The following is a 15,453-nucleotide window of genomic DNA, read 5'->3' as shown; positions in this document are numbered from 1 at the left end:
ATAAAAAAACACACTTACCTATCCTGCTCCAGCGCTCTTCTTTCTCCTCCTCCTTCGGCTGTGCTGTGATCTGACGCGCACAGTGTGAGGTCATAGAGCGCCCTCACGCTGTGCGCAGCCACTGCACTGCCGACAGCTGAGGACCAGGAAGCGGTGAGTTAAGAGCCTTCTCTGCTTTCTGGTCCTCTGGTACTAAGGAGCGCTTCCATGATTGAGGAAAAAAATTCATCTTATGGGGCGAAAAATACGGTAAACCCTTGAAATAGATCACTCTGTGTGTAATTAATCTATATAATATGATTTTCACTTCTTGAATTGACTTACTGAGATAAAGGAACTTTTTGATATTCTAATTTATTGAGATGCTCCTGTATATTGTTATACTTTTCTAACTGACTACTGTAGGTTCCATTTCTGATTTTGAGTTACAAATACCGATGCAATATACTGACCATTTGAAAGTGGCCTATTTCTTAAATAGATCTGTTTAAGGGTTTTCTTTTGATTTTGACAACCCAATCTACATTTACTTTATGATGATAGAGGAGGGTCCTCTGATTGTGTTTAAAAAGTTTTACCTTCATTGGTAACAGTTAATCTGCCACAGAAGTGCTCCAAATGATTAGTTGTCAAAGCTGAAAAGCCCCTTTAAATGGCTATTCCCATTTGGACGCTCATACCATATCCACAGGATCTCTCCATTCCCTTTAACCGGGCTTCCGAAAATAGCCTGTAGACGTAATTGGATATTTTCGGAAGTCTACTATTGAAGTCAATGGAGAGAGCCAAACGTGCGGTCACTTCTCCATTCCTGGCGGTGTGATGGGGCGCACACCTATTGTACACTTATCCCACCTATGGAAAATGTGTTTCATATCTTGTGGGCATGCCATAAATGTCAAGATGGTGACAACCCCTTTGTTGTACAAGAAAATTTAAAATTGCCAATGTTCCTTATAAGCAATAATAAGGAAATAATATAAGGTTGTATTATAAATAAGAAAGTGTTGCTGACCACTTAAAATTCCGGCTTGTTTCTAGCTTATTTTTTTTACTTTCAATTTTTCTCTTCTGTTGATAAGGTACTGCAGCGGATTAACGTTTGGTGCTAGAAAGAAAATTGTAAGACTGATGTGGGTAGCATTGTGCAGAGAAGGATGGCTGCATTCTGGGAATATATTCAGGAAGTGTGTAGAAATGTATGGTTTAATTTTTTTCTGCACAATGCTATTTTCTTATGTAATTAACATTTTAATCATTTCTGTTGGCTATTTGGGTCGTATGTGCTTTTCTTATTTTATTTTCTTTTGTACGTTGTAAAGTAGAAAATGCCAGAGATTTAGGTCGACTTGCTTCAGGGTTAGATACGGTAGATGCCAATGCTACCATGCACAATAGACTAAAGTTTGATGTCAAATCTTTAGTAAGAATGATCATTTTTTGGCAAAGTTACCAGAAAGATTCTTTGCCCTTTACCCCGCTGTCATTGAACAGGTGTGGCCAGTTTTAACAATTGTAACGATTAATATGGACTAAAATGTGAATGGCTGCATTGGTGAAATGATGGTTGACAAGATGAATGTTATTCAACCATTAGCCTACTTCTGTCTAATGTGTACGGCCACCTAAATCATGTCGTTCATGTAGGACTACTCTTCCTTCCACAGATAACTGTTGACTGAATGTTCATCTGGTTAATGGAGATCTGTCCCGATTTCCCCCCCCCCCCCATTAAACATTCATGACTTGTTCAGCCAAACGTTCATCTGTTGTGAATGGGAGAGAGAGCCTTTGTCAAACAGCTGTGGTGGGTGCCTTGTCCTCCTGAGGACAAAAGGTCTAGGCATATTGAAAACCTAAATTCCCAGCCTTTCTCTCTCCCAGCTCGCCTGACATCTGCCGTCAGGGAAAGTCAGATGGCCCCCATAACACTAGAGGGCCATCCGACATACGCCAGTTTAAGTTGTGCATGAATCCTGTTGTCATTTCTTGAGTTTCTCAAATGTGCTCTCCCTTGTTACCAAACCCAAGTAGCCCCCATTTGTGGAGTGGTTTAGGTAATAGGCAGTTTCTGAAAAATCCTGTATAAGGCCTCCTGCACACAAACTGTTTTTTATTTTTTTTCCGTTCCGTTTTTTTGGGGGTTTTTTTGTATACGGAACCATTAATTTCAATGGATCCGCAAAAGAAACGGAAGGTACTCCGTATGCCTTCCGTTTCCGTTCAAAGATAGAACATGTCCTATTATTGTCCACATAAAGGACAAGGATAGTACTCTTCTATCAGGGCCCAGCTGTTCATTCCACAAAAAACGGAATGCACACGGACGTCATCCGTATTTTTTTGCGGCTCTGTTTTTTGCGGACCGCAAAATACTGAAAAAGCCATACGGTCGTGTGCAAGAGGCCTAAATGTGACCCAACAGATGCCAGTTGAGTAATGTTCCAGAATATCAAATATATAATATGAGACATAAATAAGTTCCTAAATGTTAGTCTTTTCTTCCCTTGTAAATCTGATCAGCTTGTGGAAAATGTCCGTGTGAGAAGCGCCGTTGATCTGAGCCCACTTTCACTGACCCACATTAATGACTTTGACAATGCGGGATCTGTATTTATCTTGGGAGCGGAGCAGGTGCCTGGTGCAGACATGAGCAGGGAATCAGCTTTTCTTGGTACGAGATGATAGAAACACAGCAAGACTTGTTTAACAGGACAATTCTCCATTTCCTCAGATGAAACCTTCAAATTGACTTAGAAATGCGTCAAGCATTTCTAAGTAGCAGGTTTTAACCCTGGCTGTGCCAGTTGTTTTTTGACAACCTCTCTACATCCTCTACATTTTCTAGGAACGTCATCACAAATATTATAACTGCGTCTAGGCATGAATGACAGGATGTAATTTCTAGCTGAAAGATTTTGTCGTCTTCCCCTAAAAATTGTGATAGATTTTTCTATTGAAAAAAAAATCTCCCATGTAGCTGAGGTGGCTTTCAAACAGTCTGTGTTTGGTCAGTGATTTCCATCAGTGATTGTGAGCCAAAACCAGGAGTGGAACCTACACAGAGATGAGATATAATGAAAAGATTTTTCTGTGTTTAGACCCACACCTGCTTTTGACTCACAATCGGTGATGGAAATCACTGACCAAACACTGAGGCCTCCTTCACAATTCTGTTTTTTACTAACGTGTGCCATCCACGTTTTCTATGGACAGCACACATACCCGTTGATGTTAATGTTTTTAATATTTAAAATACTTATTAATGGGTCACGGAAACATGCACTACTTTGAATTGTGATGTGGACCAAACATGCCCATTGAAGTCTATGGGTCTGTGAAAATGAACACTGATGGCTTCCGTGTTTTGTCCATTTTTCACGGACCACTAATAATAGATGCTTTTCAGCTGTGCAGTGTCCGTGGAATACGGATGACACATGGAGGTCAAAAAATTGACACATGGACCAAACATAGATCCTTCACGGACAACTTCACGGATGAAATGCAGTTTGATTTTTTATTTTTTTTCATGGGTGCGAGACTGAGGGAAATATAAATTAGGCCTGTGTGAAAGTGGCCTACGGCTTCAGTATTCTAAACCGCTACCAATTCATGAACTTCCTTCATCCTTGCTGATCCTTTAACAGGCAGGGTGTTGACACTAATTGACTCTTAACCACACAATTAATTCATTCTTCATTTACTTAGCACATCAGCGAAACTCATACTGGTACTTTACTCTCCAAACCATCCTTTTTATTCCTTGCCGATGTAAAGAACACAGGCAAAATCAGTGACCTATGTACAGCTAAAAACAATTCATATGGCTTATTATTTGTACACCTTACATCCTTTTAATGTATTTTGTCCTCTAAAGCTTTACAATGTCTAATATATTTTTATTCCCTCCATTTTTCATTTCATACTGAGCAGCACCATAAGGGTCCCTACACCCAATTTAGCATTTTTTATTCACTGAAAAAAGCTGTAGAAACCGCTTGCATCTTTTTCCAACCCTCATGTGGTTTTAATGGAGTTTTTATTGGTGTATGAGTTTTTTCTGTATATTCTCTATAAAGGAGATGTATTTTAACATCTCATTTATAGAGAATATCCAGAAAAAACTCATACAACAATAAAAACTCCATTAAAACCACATGAGGGTTGGAAAAAGATTTCTACAGCTTTTTTTTTTTTTTTTTGCCAGAGCTTCAACATGCTGCATTTTAAAACAAAAATGGCACCTTATTAACAAACGTCTGAAGCAAAAAAAAAAAAAAAGCTTGTGTCCCCAGCGGTTCAAATTTACCATAGACTTGTAGCTAACATCTGGAACTGGCATTTTTACCACAAAAATATACCTAAAAAGGTGAAGGTGCAAAAAAAAGAGCAGCATGCTGCAGTTTGCTTTCCATCATGGGATGCAGAGCAGGACGGATCAGTCATGACCCACAATGGAAGTCAATGGGGACGAATCCGTTTAACTCTGACACTTTCTGTCACAATAGAAAACGGATCCGTCCACCATTGACTTTCAGTGGTGTTCGTGACGGACCAGTCCTTGCTATGTTTAAAGATAATACAACCGGATTCATTTACAACGGATGCAGACGGTTGTATTATCAGTAACAGAAGCGTTTTTGCTGATCCCTGCCGGATTCAGCAAAAAACGCTAGTGTGAAAGAAGCCTTAGTCGTAAATGAGTGGCGGATGCCTAATAGCCAATATGCATGAACATGTGACATGTATAACAAACTATGAGCTATATACATTTAAAAGTTATGTTCACTTTTTCATTCTGCCCACGTCACTTTTTGGAGTAAAAAAGTCGCAAACCCTGTGTTTTTCTTCTTTAGTTCCCATTTTTGGGCATTTTTTCTTATTAAAACACATTATAAATTTGTTGCTGTGAACAGTTGTATCTCTAGTATTCTGATTGGAAGTCTGTGTTGTTCTGTCTTTCAGGAATAGAACTTTGCCCTCCAGGCTACAGATTCATGATTACTATGGTGGCCAGTTTCATTGGAATGGCTGGACAGTTCCTCCTGCCAGGTTTGGCAGCTCTCTGTAGAGACTGGCAGATCCTCCAGGCTGTCATAATCTGCCCCTTTATTCTAATGCTTTCCTACTGGTAGTAAGTATATCTATGCTCTATATGCGTTGGAAAGACGGATATGAAAACTTTAAAGCAGCTTAATTTTTTAATTGTGTGAAACTATATTCTGAAGCTGGCCAACTCTGTTAGATAAACACCTGCCAAACCTACTGATTTCAGCTGGAGTTGTAGCCATCATTCTTATGTGTATAGGGGCCACAAGACTCTTACCATGGCAGATATCATCAGGGGAGTTGAAGATTGGGCAGTTGGATTTCACCATACAGATGGCTTTTATTTCGGGGAGATAAGATGCTGCCTGAGAGGCGTGGCAGCAGCTGGTCCTCTCACTCCTATTAGTCAAGCCTGCATGTGTATTAATAGGCTGGGAGAGGTAGCTTTCCTTCGACAGAGCATTCGACAGCTATCTAATTTGTATTGCTGACCTTGGATGTTTTACCCGTTACCAGCGACCTCCCTATCCAACTGTTTGCATAGACACATGGTTTTACTTTGCTGTTTTTCTTTTTTTTTTTTGATCTGAGGCTTCTTACTCAAGGTATGATACTTGCAATTTAGGCTCTTGATGCATTGAGGGCATCACCATTGCCATTGTTGCACCCAAGCTCCATTTCTTTTTGTGGCACCCAAGCTCCACTTCTTTTTGTGGCCAGACCCTCTCTGGCTGCTTTGACGGGGCCAGGCAGCGGCAAAGCAGAGAGGGAAGGCTGGCCACAGAAATAAATGGAGCTTGTGTGGAACAAGAGCATAGGTGGCGCCCTCATTTCACCAAAGGCCTAATTTGTATCTTAAGGAAAAGTGTCTTAACTCAGGAACGGAGCCTCAGATCAACAAAAGAAAAAAACAGCATTTTCATCAGGTGAACCACAGCTATGTGTCTCTGCAAACAATTGAATAGGGAGGTAACTGGTGACAGATTCCCTTTAAACTTCTAGGCAACCCTTGCGTTTTGTCATTGCTCAGTGGTTCTGTATCAATGGGCATTGTTTAGTTGAATGGATTTTCTGGTATAACACAATTTAATCTTGAATGCAGTTCCCCCTATGTATAGCTTTATTGTCTGAGATTCTCTTAGGCCTCATGCACACGAACGTATTTTTCTTTCCGTGTCCGTTCCATGTTCCATTTATTTCAATGGGTCTGCAAAAAAAAAAAACAGAAGTTACTCAGTGTGCATTCCGTTTCTGTATACCTGTATTGCCGTTCCGCAAAAAAAAGAACATGTCCTATTATTGTCCACATTACGGACAAGGATAGGACTGTTCTATTAGGGGCCAGCTGTTCCATTCCGCACAATACGGAATGCACACGGATGTCATACATATTTTTTGCGGATCGTTTCTTGCGTACAGCAAAATACATTACGGTCGTGTGCTTGAGGCCTTATTCATATACCCTCTGTTCAGTGCACCTTTTTACTTCTTTATACACTGCTTTGAAGAAGAAGAAAAAACTTCAAATTTAAAGGGGTATTCCAGTTGGTTAAAGTCTTCCCCTATTCACAGGATAGGGCATAACTATCAGATAGGTGGGAGTCCCACCGATCACAGGAACCGGGGGGCCCCATTCACTCTGCAGCTCACCCCTGAAAGGAACGGATTGCCCAGGTGCAGCCGCTCTATTTATTTCTGCTGGCGTTCCAGTGATATCTATTAATAGGCTAACACGTCTGTTCTGTACAGATCACTTCTCAGCAGTTATCTCCTTATCATAACAGGCAGGATTACAATGACAAATAACAAGTAGATGATAAAGCTGGAGACAGAGATGCACACGATCCACCTTTCACAATAGGCAATGGCCACAGCTCATCTCCATCCCTGCACAATGACCTCTGCAAAGGGTCATAGAGCATGCTCACTACAGTCACACCCATAGAAGTAAATGAGATCACTGGATTACTGGTTTTGATATGTGCATGTGCCTGCTGTAAAGCATCTCTGCAATGCTGTTGGCAGAGCAGAGTAGAAGTTCAGGCAACATGGCTGCCCTATAATCATATACAGAAAATAGAATATACAATAATCTACAATCAGAAAAAAAAGAATGTCTTACCATCTGGTTTTAATTAGTAAAGAGAGTCTAGGTAACACATTCCCTTTTAAACAGCGGAGCTCTATGATCCCTTTACCTTCCAATGGTAAAATTCAATCTACCAATGCTAAGACCAATATCCCAAACCACCTCCTTGTGTAATGAACTACAAACTCATGAGCATGGTCTAAAAAATGCATTTTGGTTATAGTGATCTACCTGATGTTGTCTTTATATGCATTTAAAGGCTTCTAAAATGTTCCATCTATGGTTCTCATTTGTCTACAGCATCTTTCCTGAATCTTTGAGGTGGTTAATGGCCACATTGCAGTATGAAGATTCTAAAAAGCAAATTCTTCAAACTATTCACAAGAACAGACTGAACACAGAAAGCGACATCAAAGGAGTAATGACAGGTGAGTACTGGAAGAGTCTAATGTTACTCACCTGGCTGCATAAGCTATGGCTCAGTGCACTAGAAGCACTACAAGAAGCTTGTCTTCCTGGTCTTGTCCACAGAATATAGAGCCATTATCTCTTCATTCTTTTTTAAATGTACTGCCACCATAAGTCTTTATTTATAGATGATTTCATTAAAAAAAAAGATCGTCGGACATTTTATTTTATGGTTGGCATCCCTGCGGTTAGGGACAAATTTGCGTCTAATGTTCTCACATACAGTAATGATAGGGAAATGTAGTTCTCCTAGTTTCGGAAGACGCCTGGCCCAAGCATGTGCTTGGTCTTGGGTAGTACTCTATTGAGCTTAGTTTTTTAGCTAGTGACAGTACATGGATGTTGTATAGCTATGCATTTACATGATGACTGTTTCTGGTTGCAGAATTGGAGAAAGAGCTTGCACGAAGGCCGAAGAAAGTTTGCATTGTTAAGGTTGTAGGAACCAGGAACCTGTGGAAAAATATACTCGTCCTTTGTGTTAACTCGTAAGTCTAGCTACAATATATGACCTGATCTAAGAGATTCTGATGTTTGGAGGCACTGCTTCTTTACATCTGTGTGTTATGTGGTGGTGGAGCGGTTGTCATGGATATATATATATATATTTCTCCATTCCTCCATGAACCCTTAAACTTGGACAATAATAAATAAAAAAATATATATATCTTACTGTTTTCTGTCCTACAGCTTGTAAGACCTCTGTCTCCATGGTTCAGTCTACAAACAAAGCTCCTGCAATCATATTTCCTATTATCTGTGTCTTTTACGTGTTTCATATCTACTGAATGTGTGTAGGGGACAGATGAAAGACTGTACATGTGTTTGTAGTATGTTATCATGGAGGACACATGGTGGACATTGCATTTAAAGAATAACTCCAGTCCTGCTGACCACCTCTGCCACCAGAAGTTTAAATGATGACATGAGATACAGCCAGGAGAAAATGTAAATCGTCATGTTCTACTACATGAAGTGGACAACAGTGTTTTTGGTTTTGAAGAGAATCTGTCACCAGTTTTACAGTACCCTGACTAAGGGCAGCATAAACTGTTGACAAATCCCCTTGGCAAAACGCTGGGCCACTTCAATTGACCAAGCCATTTAGCAAAAATCTATATTGAACAGCTCCAGTACTGGCGGCGTTGATTACACATCATGTGCCGATGAGTCCTCATGTACGAGGGACCAGCGCTCCCTGCCATTTCCCCTGCTGCCGATTGCTTTGGTAAAAAAATTTCAATCATTGGTGGGGAGAGCTGGGTTCTCATGAATATGAGGACTTACCACCGCATATTGTGTATTAAGCAGACACTGGAGATGTTTAATACAAAATTCTAGCAAAACGGCTGGTTCTGTTCAACTAAGTATGGTATGCCAGGGTGTAACATAAAACTAGGAACAGATTAATCTGTGATTTACACCGTTGCCCTGAGGATTTCCTACTAATGTGAATCTGCATAGTATTCACACACGGTTGAATGCCCTTTGTGGTATTAAATGGAAAATTAGAATAGCCTGATGCTAAAATATTGTGCTATTCTTTTCCATAAGCAGAGGACTGCATTTATTAAGCAACATGCACAGTACATAGCAATATGGAAACCTCTAAATGTTACATGATCTTGACCTAACCATTTAAAAAGAATGATGAAAGAACTTTACACTCAGGATGCTTATTAAAAGTTTCTTGCATTGTGCGCTGATTTGCTTTATCAGTGCATTTCATGATTCACGTGTTCTGGACTAGACTATCTGCAAATTGAGAAACTCTGAGCACCATTATTGTTACCTCCAAGACCATTCTCCTTCCATTTGAAACCACAGCATTAGGCTAAATAGCCTTCAAGGGGTTGTCCGGCGGGATAACCTTTTTTTTATATATAGGGACAGAATGAATTGAAAAAAGAAGCATTACTCACCTCACTGATCCCCCGCTGTTGCCGTTCTAAGGTTTACCATCATGTAGTTTTAGTATTTGTTATACACACTCTTTTTTTTTTTTTTTTTGTTTCAAGTGTTTTACGCCTAGTCTGTGGCCTTTTTTCATGTGATTTCTTTATTACTACTGCTTTGCACATCATAGGTGACCGTCACTTTGTTCTCCTATAAGTCATACTTGCACCTTGAGTTTATGAAATAAAAGAAAAAACTGAAAGGGGTTGTCCCCTATCTTTAGGAAAGTTAATATAGGATCATTGGGGGCCCAACCTCAGCTATCTCCACCAATTAGCAAAACATTCAGCTCAAGTGAGCAGTGCTAAGCTACAGTACCAGACACAGCCACACTCATATTCGCTGTGTCTAGAGAAACCATGTTTTTGGAGCTCCAGTGTTCTGTTTCTTCGTGTGGGACCTAAGGATCAAATCCCCACCAATTACACATTGATGGCTTATTTCAGTTGAAAGTCCTAGGCGAACGCTTAAAAAGCAATCCGTTGCAAATCTTCTTTCAGTCATGGCCTCTATCATGGGTTTTGGAGGATGATAGTTCTATTGACATGGATGCTGTTATCTGAATGTTTTGTGGTATATCAAATACCATATATTGAAAATAGTTGAACAACTTATGATCTTAACATATTACAAACATCTCTATGGTGGCTTGTTACAACATGATTTGTGAATGTCCTTCCTTGTGTGCCACTTTAGGTTGACTGGGTATGGGATACACCACTGCTTTGCTAAAAGCTGATGGACCCTGAAGTCAATATGAACATCATGCACGAACTTCTATGCCAACTACTTTGCCATGGCAGGATTACATTAGCATCATGTCTGGCTATGTGTCCTGTTGTTGGGTTTTTGGGAAGAAGAGGAGGGTTGTTACTGTTCATGATTCTCACAGCTTTGGCATCACTTCTTCAACTTGGTCTTCTAAATTGTAAGTAGATAATGATGTGACTGGGTAAAGATCCGGTTCACATTAATGTGTGATCAGATGAACGTGTCCCAATTCTCAAGGATTCCCCATCATACAGATGTTAGATTGTCATTTGTGCTACCATTTTATTATCTGTGATCAAGGGCATGGCTCAAAGCGGTGCAGAGGTAGCAGTCACTTTGGGGGCCCTAGAGGCCTCTCTGCCACCTAAGAAGACATTAGTATCATGGCATATGGTAGGTGGGGGAATCTGTTACAGATTTTGCACTGGGCCCTTAATATCTTCAAATTACAAATCTGTGCTGCAGAAAACAAGGTGGTCTGTGCCATATCTGTTGCAATGAAAAGCTGTTTACCTTATAGACCCCATTTCATTTCCAGTTTTGGAGTAAATCTCACTAGTGTACTAAGGAATTCAGTCTTAATATTCCAATTTGACTAATCCATGTTTTGTTTTTACACATCTCCCATTGAAATAGAGAGAGCCTCACACATGTGTGGCCACCTAACCATAAATGTATTGCTGGATACAGTGGCCAGTAGTCGCCTCACCAGGAGAGCTGGGAACAGTGGTCTCCTATTCTAGAGAAAATGTGGGTTCCACCCTGTGGATATACCATAAGTGTATGTATGATGGTAATCCCTTTAATTAACATATTCTAGATCTACCTTTTAATGTGTAGGAGAACCAGGGAGATTCTCTGATTTTGGTGGGCATCACTATGACACCCGAACTGTGGTATAGGGCCCATGTGGTCCTTCTGCCTTTAACTTTTTATGTACATCTTTCAGAAGTCTTTTTATAGTGCACCTGTCAAGAGACAAAGTGATATGCATTGTCCATATGTGTTCCCAAATGATTCCTTCATTTCCTGTCATCATAAAGTGCTTCTAAAATGATACTTATGTTCATTGTAATAACTTCACCTATTAGATTAAGGATAAACCGTGTAGTCACCATCAAGGCACAGTCTCCTAAAACAACTTAGAAGCAATGTAGTATTGCCTTCTCACACATTTATGGCAAATCCACAGGAATGGGGTCACCTATCTAGACTGGCAGCAGCCAGAGGTGGTCGGGACCATAGAAACAGCCCAGCATAGTGACCACGTCTGGTTACTAAATCCAGACAACAGGGTGAGAGGGACACCTACTCTTTCCTCTGTATTACCAGCCTATTAAAGCATGAAGTGAATATTAACATTCTGTAGAATGTATTTTAATGTAATTTTGATAAAATGTTAATTTTTTTTTCTCAACTTTCCTTGTTCCTCCATGCTCTTGTTTGTGACCAGTGATTGGAAAATACACCCAGAACCCTGACACAGGTATGATCTCATATTCACATGTATAAATTTTGTAGCATATTACATTAAAGGAGTTGTCTCATGTCATACAATAATGGCATAACCCTAGGATATGCCATCAATGTGAGGTGCGGGTACCACCCCGTGGGTTCAGTTCTAAAAATAGGAGCAGGTCCCAGAAGTGAACAGTGAGTAGCCACACATGCGTGGCAACCTACGTTCACCGCTATGGGAGTTCTGAAAATACCAGAGTGCTGGCTTGGTTATTTCCGGCAATCCTGTAGCGGTGAATGGAGAGGTGGTCACGCTTGTGTGGTGCACTCTCCAGTCACCACCATAGGACTTCTGAGAACAGCCAACTATATTCGCTTGGCGGATTTTGGAACTCCCATAGTCATAAATAAGGAGCACGCCACACATGCACTGCCCAATCTGGAGAGAAGTGCAAGTCCTACTCTGGAACCTGCTCGTATCTGACAGTGATGACATATCCTAGCAATACATTATCAGTGCCCAGATTGGCCAACCACGTTAAGGGCACATTGGCTATGACACACATACTGTACATATACACACACACTGTATAATGTCAGGTAATATTTATTCACAGTGAATGTTGGCTATATTGCTCTAATTATATTGCTTAATATATTTTCAGGTATGAGCGAAACTGTGAAAAACAGATTTTCTGTAATCTTCTCCATTATTGGGATGTTCTCCTCTCATGCAGTTGGAAGTTTAAGTGTGTTTTTTTGCGCTGAAATCACCCCCACTGTGATCAGGTAAATTTACTACTTCTTATTAATTATTTTATCAATAATGTTATTTTCTGCGGTAGTGATCATGTCACCAGTGCTTCTCTTAAAGGGGTTCTGTACCTTTTTATTACTGATAGATCAGCATCTGATCTGTGTGGATCCGACACCCTGGACTCCAGACGATCAGCTGTTTGAGAAGGCAGCCGCGCCCGTAATAGTGCCTTTAGCTGTTTCCCACAGGCTAGTGATATCACAACTATGTCACGTGGCCTGAGCGCAGCCATGCCCAGGCCACTTACATAGATGTGACCTCACTGGCCTGCGGGGAGCCATTGCCTTCTCAAACGGCTGATCGGCGGGGGTCCCAGGTGTCGGACCTCCCGATCAGATGCTGATGATCTATCCAAAGTAATAAAAAAGTACAGCACCCCCTTAAACTGACAATATCTTAATATAGACAGCTGTTGGCTGAACGCTTTTTAGGCCGACAGCCATTTGTCCCAATCTCCCCCACACACATGCACGCTTGGCCTGGCTTATCTCCCGTCAGAAGAGATGGCTGGGTTTTTTGAAATCCAACATGCCCTTATTTACGCAAACAACTGCCATCCGTGGGAGAGTTGGGCCACCACCATACACATTAGATGGTGCGCTGATCCCACCCAAATCAGTGCATATGCACCTTTAGTGGTGATTCATGTCTGGGTAGACCTTGTACTCAAACAGTTTTCTCCTGTATTCATAACTAAGGCTACTTTCACACTAGCATTTCTATTTTCTGGTATTGAGATCCGTCATAGGGTGTCAATACCGGAAAAAATGCTTCAGTTTTGTCCCCATTCATTGTCAATGGGGACAAAACGTAACTGAACAGAACAGAATGCTCCAAAATGCATTCCGTTCCGTCCTCGTACCGGAGAGCAGACCGCAGCATGCTGCAGTTTGCTTTCTGTCCTGGGATGCGGTGCACAATCTTTCTCTGACACAATAGAAAACGGATCCGTCCCCCATTGACTTTCAATGGAGTTCATGACTGATCCGTCTTGGGTACGTTCATAACGGGTGCAGATGGTTGTATTATCAGTAACGGAAGCGTTTTTGCTGAACCCTGCCGAATCCAGTAAAAACGCTAGTGTGAAAGTAGCCTAAGTTCATGCCACAATCACTCCGCTCTCCTGGAGTCCTGAATGACATGTCGCCAACCAACTATCCAAGAAACAGAATTAAGAATTGTCTGAATTTGTAGCAACTTTACAGAAGAGGAGGTCTCATGGGCTTCTATCTACTGGGTCTCTTTATGGGGGAAACGCTGTTCACATTATGTTATAGCAACGGTATAGAAAGCAGTTTCTACTAGAGTATTGTTTGTACGCCTTCCTGGAGTTCATTGACCTGATTTTACTTGTGAGACTGCACATTCACAGCTGCTGTGTCAGTCATGCAGATCTGTCTCCCTGCAATCATTGTGGAAGGGCATTGATAAGAGAGGTTAATGTAATCCACATTGCAGAACAGTGTGAGAGGTTGTTCTGGTATGTGCGCCCTTATACAGAATCGTAGGGAAGCAGGCCACAAATAAACCACTGACCCCATCATTTAGAGCTGACCTGCATACACCGATTACTTTCTGTTTTATTGGCCCTGATCGAAGAACGCAACTCGCAGCCTGACTGCGGAGCAGGGAAAATCATTGTCTACGGGGCTCTGATTACTGCATTTCCAGTTATCACTGTATGCGTCCATGGAAAACAAGGCAGGAGAAGAAGCTGTCGCCAGGCAAACTGTAGGCCATGCTACCAATAACTCATCGTTTCTGGATAAAGCACATCCTTTTGGCTCCATAATTGGTTTTGGAAGACAGCCGGCTGTGATCTCTGCACTGGAGATCGGGCAAGAATGAGGGGCATTGGAGAGTTTATGGTTTAGTGTGGTATGGACGTATGGTTAGTTTTAGTGCAAATCACTAAAGAAATTCTACTAAAAAGCCAGTGTACAAAATAAAAGTTTTTGGTTTGCTACATGTTTGTCTCTTCATGTCTTAGATGGTATTCTGTATTCAAGTGAGATGTTCCCAGTATAGCTGCGCTGCTTCTTAGCTAATGGAGGCTTGGCGATTCATGTGTCACATGATATGGCGGGGTGGGAGCTTACTTCCAGACGCAGCTCAGCGCCATTAATGAAGGCGTTTATTCTATGCAATATCCTCATACAGGTGAACCTTTTTAATTGTAATGTAGTAGGGTACAAATAAATGGACAACCACCATACTGTTCCCTCATTCTCCTGACTGGGCCTGGTGGCGAAATGTGTAGGGTGAATGAGGGACACTGGTGTGGTACATATACTTACTGGCTTACATATTGTCCTTATTTATATGTATTTGGGCCATATGTGGTAGTAGGCAAATCTTATCATACTCTTCTGTGTATGCCGTTTCTAATGTGGATATAACTATTGCTAGCCTTTATCCAGTGGTCCCTCACTTATTTGTTTCACCATTGTTGTGTGGACTTTGGATTATGAATGATTTTTGGGTATACACGTTTGTTGTTGGAGTTGTGTTTAATGCGTGTGGCCCTCATAGGTTGGTTTATATAGGTGCATGTATTCAATTTGGTCTGAACACCATTTGGTCAGATTTTGCCAAATTTCACATGGGTTTATCTTGGTACTCACAATTCAAAAACATGCTAGCAAGGTAACTGGCATCCCCTGAAAGTTTTATTGCTCAGCATGCAGTTTACAATGCCATTTTGTACAGATAATGGCAAGGGGAACTTGGGGGAAACCCATAGGGGGACACACGGTCCCCCCCTTCCTCTGTTTAATCATTTTGAAAAGGCTAGTTACAGGGACTGTCAACTGTAATCCTTCGTGTATATGCTGTAGCACCA

The 15,453-nt window shown here is 41.1% G+C and overlaps 1 protein-coding gene across 1 annotated transcript in view; it reads left to right on the top strand.

Moving 5' to 3' along the window:
* SLC22A23 (solute carrier family 22 member 23) overlaps window positions 1–15,453 on the top strand; it is a 124,834-nt gene that overhangs the window by 96,854 nt on the left and 12,527 nt on the right. The window contains 7 exon segments of the mRNA XM_040431989.1: window positions 4,969–5,137; window positions 7,442–7,569; window positions 7,995–8,097; window positions 10,262–10,365; window positions 10,368–10,493; window positions 11,790–11,822; window positions 12,460–12,583. Coding sequence (XP_040287923.1) covers window positions 4,969–5,137; window positions 7,442–7,569; window positions 7,995–8,097; window positions 10,262–10,365; window positions 10,368–10,493; window positions 11,790–11,822; window positions 12,460–12,583 — 787 coding nt within the window.

The sequence above is a fragment of the Bufo bufo genome, chromosome 5, assembly GCF_905171765.1.
Source record: "Bufo bufo chromosome 5, aBufBuf1.1, whole genome shotgun sequence".
NCBI lineage: Eukaryota > Metazoa > Chordata > Amphibia > Anura > Bufonidae > Bufo > Bufo bufo.
Note: the sequence above shows the minus strand (reverse complement) of the source record. Positions and strands in the feature narration are given on the sequence as shown.